Source organism: Vicia villosa, linkage group LG5 (genome assembly GCF_029867415.1).
Source record: "Vicia villosa cultivar HV-30 ecotype Madison, WI linkage group LG5, Vvil1.0, whole genome shotgun sequence".
In the NCBI taxonomy this organism is placed as follows: domain Eukaryota; kingdom Viridiplantae; phylum Streptophyta; class Magnoliopsida; order Fabales; family Fabaceae; genus Vicia; species Vicia villosa.
The window spans coordinates 1,262,045-1,276,596 of NC_081184.1; the positions used below are offsets into that span (position 1 = coordinate 1,262,045).

At 36.2% G+C, this 14,552-nt stretch overlaps 3 protein-coding genes across 3 annotated transcripts; 2 read left to right on the top strand and 1 right to left on the bottom strand.

Moving 5' to 3' along the window:
* The first annotated feature begins 374 nt into the window (after positions 1-374).
* On the top strand, positions 375-8,051 carry LOC131601732 (uncharacterized). Its single transcript, XM_058873606.1, has 5 exons — positions 375-538; positions 620-917; positions 989-1,223; positions 1,403-1,487; positions 7,829-8,051. Exons 1-5 carry the CDS (start codon positions 375-377, stop codon positions 8,049-8,051), a joined length of 1,005 nt encoding a protein of 334 aa, XP_058729589.1.
* Positions 8,052-8,522: 471 nt separating this feature from the next.
* Positions 8,523-11,478, top strand: LOC131601095 (cyclin-dependent kinase B1-2-like). The gene is made up of 4 exons (XM_058872831.1): positions 8,523-9,284; positions 9,549-9,618; positions 10,365-10,503; positions 11,110-11,478. Exons 1-4 carry the CDS (start codon positions 8,648-8,650, stop codon positions 11,200-11,202), a joined length of 939 nt encoding a protein of 312 aa, XP_058728814.1. The 5' UTR covers positions 8,523-8,647; the 3' UTR covers positions 11,203-11,478.
* A 432-nt stretch (positions 11,479-11,910) lies between these two features.
* LOC131601094 (aspartyl protease family protein At5g10770) lies at positions 11,911-14,201 on the bottom strand. The gene is made up of 2 exons (XM_058872830.1): positions 13,804-14,201; positions 11,911-13,448 (listed from the first exon to the last, which is right to left on the bottom strand). The coding sequence occupies exons 1-2, from the start codon at positions 13,964-13,966 to the stop codon at positions 12,175-12,177; spliced, it is 1,437 nt and encodes a 478-aa protein (XP_058728813.1). The 5' UTR covers positions 13,967-14,201; the 3' UTR covers positions 11,911-12,174.
* Positions 14,202-14,552: the final 351 nt, after the last annotated feature.

A 14,552-nucleotide genomic window follows, 5' to 3' on the forward strand; every position in this document is an offset into this window, starting at 1 on the left:
AAGATGAATATATTAGTGATGAGTTGGAAAGTTCTGATCCTAATTTGTCTGATAGTGAGAAAGCTAAAGTCCAAAAGTTTGAAAAGTTCAAAAAGGAGCATTTAAATAAGGATTTTAAATTTCAGTGGGGTATGGAATTCAACTCCCTAGATGAGTGAATTTAGGTATGCCATACGTGAATGGTCTGTATTAAATGGGAGACAAATTACTTTTACCAAAAATGAAAGTGATAGGGTTAGGGTGGTGTGCAGGGCCAATTGTGGGTTTTTAATGCTATGCTCCAAAGTGGGCCACAAGAGGACATTTGTTATAAAAACCATTGTAGACAAACACACTTGTGCTAGGGTTTTAGACAATAAATCTGTGAATTCAAGATGGTGGCTAAGATTGTTTTGAAGAAGATGCAGACCTCACAGAATGTCAGAATCACTAATATTATACAAGATCTGAGGCAAAATTACTCTGTAGGTATAACTGTGTGTAAGGCTTGGAAAGAAAAACTCATAGCCAAGAAGATGTTGGAGGGAGATGCAGACAGGTAGTATGCAATATTGAGGAGGTATGCTGCAGAATTATATAGGGCCAGCCCTGGAAACACTTTGGCTGTAACTGTTGAAAGGCCTAATCCAACAATCCCACCAAGATTTGGTTGCTTTTATTTCTGCTTTGAGGGATGTAAAAAGGGTTTCATTAATGGATGTAGGCCCTTTGTGGGAGTGGATGGCTGCCATCTAAAAACCAAGTATGGTGGTCAGTTGCTAATTGCTGTAGGGAGGAACCCTAATGATCAGTATTTTCCACTTGCTTTTGGGGTGGTGGGGACTGAAACAAAAGAAAGCTGGAAGTGGTTCTTGGAATTGTTGATGAATGATGTGGGCCAGAGTAACAGATATGTGTTCATATCAGACCAACAAAAGGTATGTTTTCATGAGGCTTTTGTCAATAGAAATAGTTATTGTGGTGTGTTACTAATGTTGAAATCTTGCAGGGTCTTGTTGTAGTCTTTGAAGAGATGTTTGAAAGAATTGAGCACAAAATTTGTTTAAGGCATTTATATGCCAATTTCAAGAAAAAATTTGGACGGGGTGCACTCATTAGAGATCTAATTATGGAGGCTGCAAAGGCCACTTACTACAAAGGTTGGCTCCAAAAGATGAATGAATTAAAGTTGAAAGATCCTGATGCCTGGACATGGTTAATGGGTGTTCCTCTAAATTCATGGTGTAAGCATGATTTTTCCTTTAACCCTAAATGTGATATACTTATGAACAACATATCTGAATCATTTAATTCTACCATTTTAAGTGTAAGAGACAAACCTATTTTGACCATGTGTGAGTGGATTAGGCTGTATTTGATGAATAGAAGTTGTTCTGGCTTAAAAAACCATTCACTGGCCCAGGTGCTAACCCGGATGAACCATTATCATTAACTGATGAAGAGAAAAATGTTGACTCAAGGCGTGGGAAAAAGAAATTGAAGAAGAAGTATTAAGTCATGATATGCTGTTATGCCAAGTTATGTATTTTGGTGGAATATTTCCTAGTTAAGTCCTAGTTATGTATAATGCTAGTGAACTTCAATATTTTGGTTATGCCCTTTGTTTATGGTACAATAATTATGTATTTTGGTACAATGTTGGTACAATGTTATGTATTTTGTCTGTTAATTACTCTTGCATTCTTGCACTTCCAGAATTTCCGTCCGCGATTCTTGAATGTCTTAGCTACCCACATCTTCATAGGAAGACTGCATCCACATGTAGGGACCTTCAAATTCACGTTGGAGATGTAGGAATTGCAGCTACCGATACTTTTACTGGATTCCATTTCCACGGGTGAGGTTATGAAAGAATAAAGGGTGACGCAACTGGAATCACAAAGAAGAGATTGTTTAACCCTAAAATTTGGGAATAAACCCACGTTGAAGGTGAAGAAATTGAAAGAGCAACAATGGATTTCAGAGTGAATACCATCGTGAACCTTAAATCCCAAATTATATGAAGAGACCTTGCCACCGTGTCACATGTAACACCCCGATATCCGCTGCACGCATCAACCGTGTCGGCCAACCGAGCATGTTACCGGCTTAATCAATAATCCCCTCTAGGTCCGCTTATCGGCTGCCCAGGAAATATTGTTTTTGCCTCCCGCAGGAATCGAACCATGTACCTAGGGGTTAAGTACATATTCATAGCAATTCCTGCTACCAATTGAGCTACTAGCTCGTAGCTCAATTGGTAGCAGGAATTGCTATGAATATGTACTTAACCCCTAAGTACATGGTTCGATTCCTGCGGGAGGCAAAAATAATATTTCCTGGGCAGCCGATAAGCGGACCTAGGGGGATTATTGATTTAGCCGGTAACATGCTCGGTTGGCCGACACGGTTGATGCGTGCAGCGGATATCGGGGTGTTACATTAAAAAGGCGCCTTTTTATGTAACAGCCCGAGCCTTCGGTGTTCCCGGCACTATTACCTCACGAACTTCTCTACCCCCCTCACTAGTAGAGTTTTTGCCTTTCGTGGGAATCGAACCATGTACCCTGCGGGAGGCAAAAACAATATTTCCTGGGCAGCCGATAAGCGGACCTAGGGGGGATTATTGATTAAGCTGGTGACATGCTTGGTAGGCCGGAAGCCCTGCGAGGTAAGCGGAAATCCAGGGTGTTACATCACACACAGCCACATAAGCAAGAAGATTCATTACACGTAGGCAAGTCTGATGGAATCTCCCTCAATAAGGTTTCCCTTTGGAGAATCTTTTTTTGTTAAGGGGCAAAGGCTAAAAAAAAATTTAATAAAGGGGAAAACCGAAACCCGCTACTTTGGCAGGGAGGTAAAAGGTATTTAACCCTTTAATATATTTAGTTTTTAAACTTAATTTTTATATATAATTTATTAATTGGGTTTTAGAAATTTAAAAAAAGAGGATTAGTGACGTGATTTACATGCCACTAATTAGTGGCATGGAAATCACGTCGCAACTTTTCCAAAACTACAATTATTAGTGACATGAAAATCACGTGGAAAATAAAGCTGCTTTTCTGAACCGCAACTGTTGCGCCTGCTCTGACTTAAATGTTGGGAATCTCTGTGCAAACATTTGTGACGTGATTTTCATGTCACTAATTAGTGACATGAAAATCATGTCCCAACTTAGTTGCCACGCGCTCTCCAGCGGCGTAATTAGTCAGGTCGTAAAAATCAGTTTGAAAAGTGATTTTGCTTGTTGTGGCGTAAAATTCACGTCACTAATAAGTGTTTTTTGTAGTGAAATACTGTAATTTACCGATAAACCGTATAATTGATTCAAGTCCAAGTATATTCCAATCAAATAGACTCATTGCAATTAATTCAACTATTAATTTAATCAACCAATTAATATCACACTATATTAATTTCAAACACAATTAATTATCACATATCAAAGATTATCATGAAAATCTAATAATCACAAATCATAGAAAGTTAGGGGTTTCACCCTAAACATGTCAAAACCTAGAATTAGAAGTACAAAATCCCTAAATCATGTTAATCTACCCATTGACCCAATTATACTAACCCATAATAATAAGGATTCTCCCTCTTACCTTGGTAAATTTAGGGGTGGCAAAACGGGTCCGGCCCGCGGGGAAAGCCCGTTTTACCCGCACTTTTTCGCGGGGCGGGGCAAGGTTTTAGGCCCGCTCTCTTTAATGTGCCCGCCCCGCCCGCCCCGCCCCGTTTTTTTATGGGCTTTTGCGGGCATTTGTTTTTTCCATAGAATTTTACTATTTTTAGGCCTAAAAAGCCGAATGCCCGCGGGCTTTCCCCGCCCCCCCTCACTTTTTTGCGGGGCGGGATAAGATTTTAGACCCGTACTCTTAAAAAAACCCGCACTGCCCCGCCCCATTTTTTCGTGGGCTTTTGCGGGGCGGACCTAAATGGGGCGGGCATGCCCTTTTGCCACCCCTAGGTAAATTTGGACTCTTTCACCATAGCTCTAAGCTTTTCTCCAAAACAAATCCTTTCTAACATCATTTGGAGACACACCTAAAAGCCAGTTCGAAAATCAGCTTATAAGACAAACTTAAGACCCTCAAAATCAAAATTGCTCCAGTCAGAACTTACCTCTATGGGTCAGGAGCGTTGTGTCCAAGTACCGCAACGATCCAACGGTTGAATTGAGAGATACATCCGTTTTACCAAGGTGACTCTATGCTGAAACTTGCTGCGAAAATTAAGGTTTCCTCCATAATTTTTCTTCTTCTCTCAAGTGCTCCTCCCTTCGTTCTCTTCTCTATTCTTTCTCCCCCAAAATGAGTTATGAGACTCCAACTCTAAAACCCTAACTTTCTACTCTTGCTATCTCTCTTATGACAATTGGGCTTAACCCACCAATCCATCCATTATGTTTCTATCACTTAGGCCCATTTAGTTATATCTCTCTAATAACTCAATTAAGTCAAACAACACAAACACTCACATAATTAAATACTTAAATAATTATTATATCACATAATAACTAAATAAATAAGTAATTATTAAAAACACCAAATAATATAATTTCTAATATAATTAATAAAAATATTAATAAAAATCAGGATGTTACAAGTACTATGTCAAGCATTTTAGAGAGATAAATTTGAATATGTCACCAATGGAAGATTTATAAGCCAAAGTGGTTCTTGAATTGCATGGCTCAACACCAGGTCTTAAAATGCATGGCTCCATGGATTGAGAATCTTAATTTATGAAGACTCAAAGAAAGATGGAGTGATAGGTTCAACTATTATATTAATATCTCTAATATAGGGTGTCACCCTTCTTATTTTCATGGTTGTATGTTTGTTGTATCTTAAGTCTTAACACAGTTTTGCATCATTTGAAAACAACTTTTTTCGACAACTTTATAAAAATACTGAAGCTGTGATTAGTTGTATTAAAATACTACTTTAGCTATGTAAAACTACTGGTTTTGTGATTAGTTTTGTACTACAGTAGTACTTATATGCAGTTTTGGTTAAGAGTATTGCTTTATCAACTGCAACAAGTCATATTCTTTTAACCAAGGGTCCAACAAGCATAAGCTATATCTACAGTTGGAATAGTTGTACTTCTTACCTATTTCAGCTTCATCTAACTATTATATCAGATAAAAGTGATATTTTATACTCCACATTTGGTAGTTTAAATAAAATATGAATTAATATATTACACATTACACAAGGTGATTAAAACCGAAAACCAACATGTTCAACCAATTTAACTGGGAACGGTGCACAGATTCGGTCCCTTTTCTCTATTAAACCGGCCTATGAAAAAAAACGGGAGAAGAGACATTAAATCGGATAAAAACAATAAAATCGGATAAGCCGTAAGTAAGCATTACACTTTGTACGGTTGAAAAAATCTGTCAACAAATACATCAAGTAGCAAAAAATAGGATAAACCAAGTAAACATTACACTTCGTACGGTTGGAAAAATCTGTCAACAAATACATCAAGTAGCACAAAATCGGATAAATCAAGTAAACATTACACATGATGGAAAAGAGAAAGAAAGAAACAGTAGAGAATAGAAGCATAGATAAATATTGGTTTTGGTTTTTTCAGTGTAGAAGTTGGAATTTGGTAATGGGGTTTTGATTTTGAGTGTGAAACGGTGGATATATTCACTTTATAGGAGAATCTCATTTCAAAATTGTACCATTATTTTCTTGCAAGACATGTGTGTCGTAACTTGCAATAACATTTAAACATTTTTTTAGCTACAAAAAGTTCCACACCATATTTATTAATTGATATATTTTGTATTAGCACCTCAGTATGGTAGCACTGCTTCAAACACAGTAGAATTATAAGCACCTAAATGGATTTGATATTCAATGATTAAGTTGATAATTAAATCCGATCACCTTACACTTTAACAAATTTCATGACAAAATTTGATTATGTTCCAACCATTCTTCAGTGTTATACTTGTTCTAAAATACCTTTTTGTATAATCCAAAGGTATATGCCTTAAGCCAAACAAGTATATAAATTTTCACACGCCACTTCTGTAGCAGGCCATTTATTGCATTAACACAATTTTTATTGATTTTTGCAGGCCATTTTTGTAGCAGCATGTGTTCAGGATTCATGGAATTGAGTGCTTGATTATGGAGAATTTGTAGGTGTGACGAATCACTTGTAAAGAATGGAAAACGACGAACATTTCTGCAAAGTATTAAGTTTTGAACCCTTTCTGTTTCTTTAAGTCCCACATTAAATTTTTAAGCCTAAAAACTAGTGTATATAATATACTTTTACATTTGATTTGTTGTAATGTTAGAGATTGGGCTACACTTGTAAAGAAATTGGAGTTTAGACCTAAACATATATTTTAGTATATGTAATATTTAATTTCTAAATAAATAAATATGTATAAAATAAAATAACTCAAAAAGTTAATTACTAAAACGAAAATTTTAAGAAATTAAAATAATGAATTAAAAAAAATAATATTAAAATGACACATAAGTAATAGGTGGACTAAAGTTGCAATTAAGCCAAAACGTTTATTGTAAAAAAAAAAGGGTTAAATATGCTGGACGTCCCTATAAATATAGCGATTTTCGAGTTTAGTCCCTCTAAATTTTTTCTTCAAACAATGATCCTCCTAAACTTTTCCGTTCCTAAATTTGGTCCCTCCCGTTAGTTTTCACTAACGGAGGCTTACGTGGCATGCCACGTGGAGGATAGCTTGGCAAAAATTTAAAAACTATTGAGATTGCGGGGGTTTTTAACCTCCTCTAAATAAACCCAAAAAAATATTGGTTGTGAACTTTTATCGAATACTTTACGAGCAAGGTGCAAACAGAACAATATCATCTTCTTGCTGTATCTCTTTCTTTTTCCGTTGTCTCTATAGTTCAGCACATGATGTATGGCTTCGGAGATGATCCAAAAAGTAAATTAAAGAACTACCAAATGTTATCCACGCGATGAACCAGTAAAAACAATTCAGACTCAAGATACCTGAAGTAACTGCACTTTTTCACTCATAAGATCCAAGGTGCCATTTTGATACATTTGATTTCATAGACATCCTAAGAAGACCCAACTGCCAGTACAATTAACAACTACATGATACAAAACAAAATATAGATCAACCAAACCATATGATTATGGGAAGTGTAACATGATGATTGATGAGAAGTTAATGGCAAACAAACACCCAGAGTGTGTTATTTACACAAAACCATTTTAACATTATTAGGCCATAACTATTGAATGGAAGAAAATAAACATTATTGAGAGTGTGTTATTTAGAATTGTCCTTATTATAATCTATACTTTTAAAGATACATATTAATAATCCATTGAAATCTTTTCCCACATCATCTCAGGAATGTTCAAGAGCTGCAGTATTCAATTGGAGTTTTGATCTTATTGCTTCACTGCCTCATCAAACTAGTGACATGTGGGAGGAAAGCCTAAGACTCATTATTGAGTCACAACCAACTCATGTTTCTATTTATGATTTGAAAATTGAATAAGGCATTAAATTTGGAAGACTGTAAGTGACATCTTGATTTTACACTAGCAACTAAGCCACCTATTCAGTGCCTAAACTTAAACCCTTTTGCATTTCAGCAATCTTCCAGAAAACTTTAAAGACTACTTACTAGTTACTATTGCTAGGCGTTTCTTTTATTTACTTAAGTGACAAATGCGGAAAGAGTGTAACTTTATCAATGTAATTGGTGGTTTACTCTTACATTACAGCATTGGTATTATTTAGGTTTAATTTTTAAGCTTTATATGATGATTTGAAAACCGAAGTTGTAAATGTGAACAGATATGCGCCAGGGGAATTTCCACTTCTTTTTGATACACAATCAGCTGATTTCTATAAGATGGCTTCAAGGATGCTTTGTGAGATGCAAGTTATAACCATTACGGAATCAACAGTTACTGTAAGAATGGGTATGAATGCAGACACAACTTTACCTATTGGAAGAACAAGCCTTTCTATGCCTTTGGCCTTGGCTTGGCAGCTCCATGATTTATTCTATGTTTGAGGTTTATAAACCTTATGTTGAGAATGGACACATGGTTTTCTTGGACGGGCAAAGGAGAGCCATTAGAATAGAGGGCATCAAGAATAGAGATGCAACACAAAGAAGATGACATTGTTCACCTTGCACCTTGCTCGCAAAGTGTTCGACAAAAGTTCACAACCAATATCTTTTTTCTTTTTTCTGGGATTGTTTACGGGAGGTTAAAAACCCCCGCAATCTCAATCGTTTTTAAATTTTTGAAAAGTTATCATCCACGTGGCGTGCCACGTAAGCTTCCGTTAGTGAAAACTAACGGGAGGGACCAAATTTAGTGACAGAAAAATTTGGGAGGATCATTGTTTGAAGGAAAAATTTACGGGGACTAAAATTGAATTTCTCTATATTTATAGGGACTAAAAACTTATTTAACCAAAAAAAAAAAAGGAAATAAAAAGTTAATAGGGCGATAGAAATTTGAAAAACAGAAGGGCGCGTCTGTGACCAGATCCATAAAACTGCCCGTTACATATTTTCCCCCTATTCATACCTTTTCACTTCTTCCTTCTTCTCCAATTCCATTTCTCACTCTTTCTTCCATTTCGTAACACAAAAAAAAAATGGAAAAGTACGAAAAGATCGAGAAAGTCGGAGAAGGAACCTACGGCAAAGTATACAAAGCGAAAGAAACATCCACCGGCCAAATCGTGGCCCTCAAAAAAACCCGACTCGAAATGGACGAAGAAGGCGTCCCTCCCACCGCCCTCCGCGAAGTCTCCCTTCTCCAAATGCTCTCTCAATCTCTCTACATCGTCCGCCTCCTCAACGTCGAGCACGTCGACAAAATCCCCAAGTCCGCCTCCCATTCTGCAACCCCTAAGCCGATCCTGTACCTCGTTTTCGAGTATCTCGATACCGATCTGAAGAAATTTATCGATACTTTTCGCAAAGGAGCGAACCCTAGGCCGTTGCCGAGTTCGCTTGTTCAGAGTTTTCTGTTTCAGCTTTGTAAGGGGGTGGCTCATTGTCATAGTCATGGTGTGCTTCATAGGGATTTGAAGCCGCAGAATTTGCTGCTTGATCAGCAGAAAGGGATTTTGAAGATTGCTGATCTTGGTCTTGGGAGAGCTTTTACTGTTCCGCTTAAGAGTTATACGCATGAGATTGTTACTCTTTGGTATAGAGCTCCTGAGGTTTTGCTTGGATCTACTACTTACTCTACTGGTGTTGATATCTGGTCTGTTGGATGTATTTTCGGTCAGTTTTTCTCTCGATTCTGATTTGTTTTTGTAATTAGGGTCTTGTATCTCGCTAGTGTAATAGAATATTTGCACTGCATAGTCTAATTTGAACAAATTGTTAGGGTTTTGTGATATGCGGTTTAGTGTAAAATTATTTATTAGGGTTTTGTTATGGTTTTATGATATGCGGTTTTGTGATGGAAATGTTAGGATTTAGATACTTTTCTTTCTCTATTAATAACGGAAATGTAATTGTTTGTTTGTTTGTTTGTTTATGCAGCTGAGATGGTGAGGAGACAGGCTTTGTTTCCAGGGGATTCTGAATATCAGCAGCTTCTTAACATATTCAAGTAATGAACTCATGTTTCAATTCATTTTCAAATTCTCTTATTAACGTAATAGCTGTTTGTTGTGATCCTTTTGTATGGCTTTTTATATTATTTTGATAAAATGTAAAGTGTTGATTTACACATAAGGTTGGTTAGCTTTGAAACTTATTAATAATTTTTTGTGAGACGTAAAACTCATCGGTCTAAATGTTGAATATTTTCATAGTTCATTGCATTATTTAAGTTTAACTTGCAAGTTGTAAATGTTACTTGAGTGTGAATGGTACGGTGTGTTGTATGAGAAAGAAAGTATGTTAATGGTACGGTTTGTTGTGTGTTAATACTTGATGGTATAGTGTGTTGTATGAGAAAGTAGTCCTGCAATGGTTCAACTCCGGTGAGTGTGATGCGCTGTTTCAGGCATGTCACCTTGTGGTCTTTTGAGAAAGACAGATATTAATGGTTTGTTAAACTATATGGTATATGGTAGAATGTTATGACATCATTTGATCCATGTAGATAGATAACTGTAAAAGAAGATTTGGTTATTGTTGTTTCTTTATTTCTCTAAGTGGCTTTGGAGTATCATTGTACTCCTTAATGTATTCATTTTCTGTTTGTTTAGTAAGTAAAAGATTCTACCACATGTTTAGTAAGTAAAAGGTTCTTTTCCACATTTTCTTATGATTTCACTACTTTCCATTTTCATGCTCTCTCCCATCTCTATTCAACTGTGGTGTTTACTGTTTATTAATTTCATTTTTAAGGCTTTTGGGGACTCCAACGGAGCAACAATGGCCGGGAGTTAGCTCCTTGCGTGATTGGCATGTCTACCCAAAGTGGGAGCCTCAAAACTTGACAAGAGCTGTGCCGTCTTTGGCACCTGAAGGAGTGGACCTTCTCTCGGTTAGCATTCCCCTATGATTATTTTTTCTTTCTGTTTTAAATAACCCTCTTGAGAAATTGTTATTTGTGCAAGATACAAATTAGCAACCATAATAGATTCTTGTATGAGTATCTATTCTGCATTGAAAAGTACCGACTAATTCAAAATATGGTTTGTCATATAAAGTTCATTTTAATCAGAGTTATGTGACAAGGGTGTTCTGATTATTCTTTTCACCCCAATGTTACTTTTTCCACTAAATCAGTTCACAAGATGATAACCACTCATTTGATGCATATTAGTATATCTTAGGCTCTGAAGTTAACCCAGCCAAACTGCCAAAGTTGTTTTAATAGTTTTATGAAATTATGATACAGATTTGGAGGAGTGTGATTCAATTGTGTGCATACAATAAATATTTCCAAATACACAGCATGCAACTTTCACTTTCACTTTCAATTAGTGTTATGAAATTATGGTACAGATTTGGAGGAGTATGATTCAATTGTATGCATACAATAAATACACAGCATGCCACTTTCACTTTCAGTGTTCAATAATGTGTGTCTCTTCTTTTTTGTCCCACTAAACTCTGGGAGTAATTGTATTCACTTATGCACCTGCAGAAAATGCTCAAGTATAATCCCTGTGAGAGAATATCTGCCAAAGCAGCACTTGATCATCCCTACTTTGACAGTCTTGACAAGTCTCAATATTAATGATGACTCCAGCTTGGAAGGTTTAGCGCAGAAGTGTCTGTCAAGCTACAATGTATTGGCCGTTAAAAAAAGCAACAATGTATTGCAGTCGGTGAAAATAAATTCACCACACGGAGTTGAAGGATATATAAGTTTGGTTTTATGTAATATTTCCTCATCATCTTGGTGATTTAAACAATTTACTATTGGTTAAGTTCATAATTGCTCAGTCTCTCTGTAGGACCCTTGAAGTACTTTATGCACCTTTAAAAATGTTATTATCTGTTGAGATTGAAAGTAATATTTTTTTAGTATGCTATTTACCTTTGTGAATGCATAATATTTTTTGCTTGTGCATTTATAGTGTCCTGCAAGTGAGGGTGTTTCCTCATATCACGGGGAAGGCAAAAAGTAAAGGCTACCCTAGGCAGGGTACTTGTTTTATGGCGTTTGCCTTCTTTTCACATGCCAATATTGATCACACTTCATCTATGCAAGGTACTTGTGAATTCAATAACTGAGTTGCAATTTCAAACACATTTTTAGGTTTTGGGGCTTACAATGTGCCAACATTTTATGTCATAATAAATGCGATTTAAGATCAACAATAAACTGTTTCTAACATCATCAAATTGTCAGATTAAACCTTTAAATTCTGTAAAATTTTGTGATATTTTAGTTAGAAAATCAAGGCAGTATGATTTGGTTGTAAATTGTAATGACTTAAAGGATTCAACAGATAAATAGTGATCATTAATCATAATGAAGATCGAAATACAGTTAAACCAATCGAATGATATACCTAGGAAAAACCAGGTAAATGACATTCTTATGCTAGTTACCTTGTTATAAGGCAAACGTAGCTGCATGTGTATATATAAATGGTCAGAGTAGAAAAAACTGGAATTTTTTTCTAGCAGAAACTATGTGCTTAATTCTGCTATTAAGAAGTGTGTCCATATGAGACAATTTTTAGGAAAGTTCCCTCCCTACTTAAGTGAAACTGCATTCCTCCACTGCAAATCCAATTTTGGACTGTTTGGCATCATATATTACCCTCTGATTTCTTTGCTGATAATTCCCAATGATGGCCATGTCATTTTCATCAGCTAGACTTGCAAGTGCCAAACAAACTTGTGAAGTATCATCTTTTACCATATACAGAATACCGGCTGCATCCACATTCAGATCAACATTGTCTTCGAAATGCATACTTAGGTTAGGTATGCTAACTTCCTCAATACCAGTGAGATTAAAACAGGTATCCAAAATTGAAAGCCCTGGTGCAAAAGGGTAACCAGAAAACTGTTTCAAAAACTCTGTCTTCAAAGCATTATAAACAGATGGTGCTAGTCTAGTGATCACCGTCCCCGAATCAATCAGAACGCCTCCGTTGCCGAAGCTTGCATCTTCTAGAGCCACACCGCCGACATCTATGCCAGTGAGATTAAGTATATAAAAATTCGATAACTGTGGATTCGAAACCATACTGGTGTAAGCAATTGGAGTAAGGTTCTTGAAAACCGACGACTCGTTACCTATAACTAATGAACCAGAAGCTCCATTTTCTGTTGTTGGTAAACAGTAGGAGAAAACTCCTCCAAATGTAGTATTGGTTTGAGATATCAATGAAAGATTACTTCTTCCCAACCCCATTAAACCAGAAACTCCACCGAATAAACCTTTGTTGTTCCTACCGCAACCGAAAACAAAATTACTCACTGAACTACCTCCAAAACTGACATGCTCAACACCTAGCTCTCCATCAGTATATGATCCATCCCCATAGTTAACAGCATAGTTACAACTTGATGGATTACTGCTTTCACACGCTTCTGTATTTCCTGTAGTAAGTTGAAGATTTTGACACGTCGATGAATTGCAGGGTAACGATTTATACGAAGAAGAATTAGAAGGGTTGAAAACAGGTCCTTGTTGATTATAACATGACAAACAAGGATCACATTGAACCCATGTTAAGTCGCTTCCGGTATCGATTATCACAGTCATGTTCTGATTACCCAATCCCAATGTCACAATGTAGTTCAAAGTTTCCAAATTTATACCAGAAGCTAGTGGAATTTGGATATCTGAAGATTGTTCTAAACCATGGCTCGAAACCTTTGTTCGAATCCTGTTTTGCATCAAACGAACTCGAAGATTATCTAACATTAACTGTTTCTGAACCTTTCTGTTCCAGTTAATTCTCCTCTCTGAGCAATAACCTCTATCCTTCATTTCCAGTATAATAGCTCCTTTCTCCTTTCCTGAGAATTCAGATTAAAATCGATATATAACTTCCGAACCGAGAACCGAAACAACTGATACAATAATAGAGATTTCAAAATAAAAATTTGCAATGCAATTTATTAACAGAAAACACAATGCAATCTAAATCTAAATAAAATGTTGTGTTTTTTGTTTGAGTTTTAGGTTGGTGTTCTAATAAAGACTTTGAATGTGAGTCATATGAAACCAATGATGGGTGTTTTCTTTTAAGGGAAAAAACAACTCTTAGATTCTGTTAACAGTAAAAAGGAAAGAACTTTAAGAGATCCAACAAGAAAAAATCCCAGAAATTTAGGGGGAAAAAACAAAAAAAATTCAGCTAAAAAAACTCACTTGATTCTGGGAGGATGCAACCTTTGGGACCAACTTGGTGTTTTCTCTGCAACATTTGCAGTTTGAAAACCTTCTTCTGTTGAAACTCACAAACCCCATTTGCAGTTATGAAGTAAAAGGAAACAAGGAAGAGAAAGAATGAGAAGAAGAAAGGGAAGTTCATAGCTATGAGTTTGTGAAGAGAGTGAGAGAGGAGAATTCAAAGGAAGTAGTAAGGAAGAAGAAACATTGAGAGTGAGAGAGGAAAAAGAGGAGAGATTCTGAGTTTATGGAATTTGGCATGAGAACAAAAGAGGAAGTGCTGTGTTTGTATACCCCACTGGTGCATGAGGAATTATTGGGGTTTCACGTGCACATATTGAGAAAAAAAGAAAGAAAAGATGTCATGTTTTTGGATTTTGGTGTAAGTGGGTTTCAAGGACTTTGGATTTTTCATCATCTTATTATTATTGGCCTCATGAGCCTTAACTTAAGCCCTCTTAGATATCTATGGATAAGAACCAACTACCCTTCAAATGTCACAACTTTTGTAACCTCCACACTAGGAGTTATTAGACCAATATCAAATCGTTCAAATTATAAGTAATGCTTGTTGATGCATTTGATCTATTATAGACACTTTTTCTTATATAATTGATTCGGTCTGAGTTGACACATGAATCCGGGTCACCTGAAATCAACTCTGATAAACATAATTTAGAAGTTACATTATATTAACGCCGTCCGACTATCATGGATTGTTTGATGAC

Excerpts from the sequence above, each read along its gene's own strand:
- LOC131601732 (XM_058873606.1), top strand. The coding sequence starts at position 375 with ATGGTGGCTAAGATTGTTTTGAAGAAGATGCAGACCTCACAGAATGTC. Across the intron at positions 539-619 it reads TTGGAGGGAGATGCAGACAG|GCCTAATCCAACAATCCCAC; the intron begins GTAGTATGCAAT and ends AACTGTTGAAAG. Across the intron at positions 1,224-1,402 it reads TGTTCCTCTAAATTCATGGT|GTGCTAACCCGGATGAACCA; the intron begins GTAAGCATGATT and ends TCACTGGCCCAG.
- LOC131601095 (XM_058872831.1), top strand. The coding sequence starts at position 8,648 with ATGGAAAAGTACGAAAAGATCGAGAAAGTCGGAGAAGGAACCTACGGC. Across the intron at positions 9,285-9,548 it reads GTCTGTTGGATGTATTTTCG|CTGAGATGGTGAGGAGACAG; the intron begins GTCAGTTTTTCT and ends TTGTTTATGCAG. Across the intron at positions 9,619-10,364 it reads CAGCTTCTTAACATATTCAA|GCTTTTGGGGACTCCAACGG; the intron begins GTAATGAACTCA and ends TTCATTTTTAAG.
- LOC131601094 (XM_058872830.1), bottom strand. The coding sequence starts at position 13,966 with ATGAACTTCCCTTTCTTCTTCTCATTCTTTCTCTTCCTTGTTTCCTTT. Across the intron at positions 13,449-13,803 it reads TTGCATCCTCCCAGAATCAA|GAAAGGAGAAAGGAGCTATT; the intron begins GTGAGTTTTTTT and ends CTGAATTCTCAG.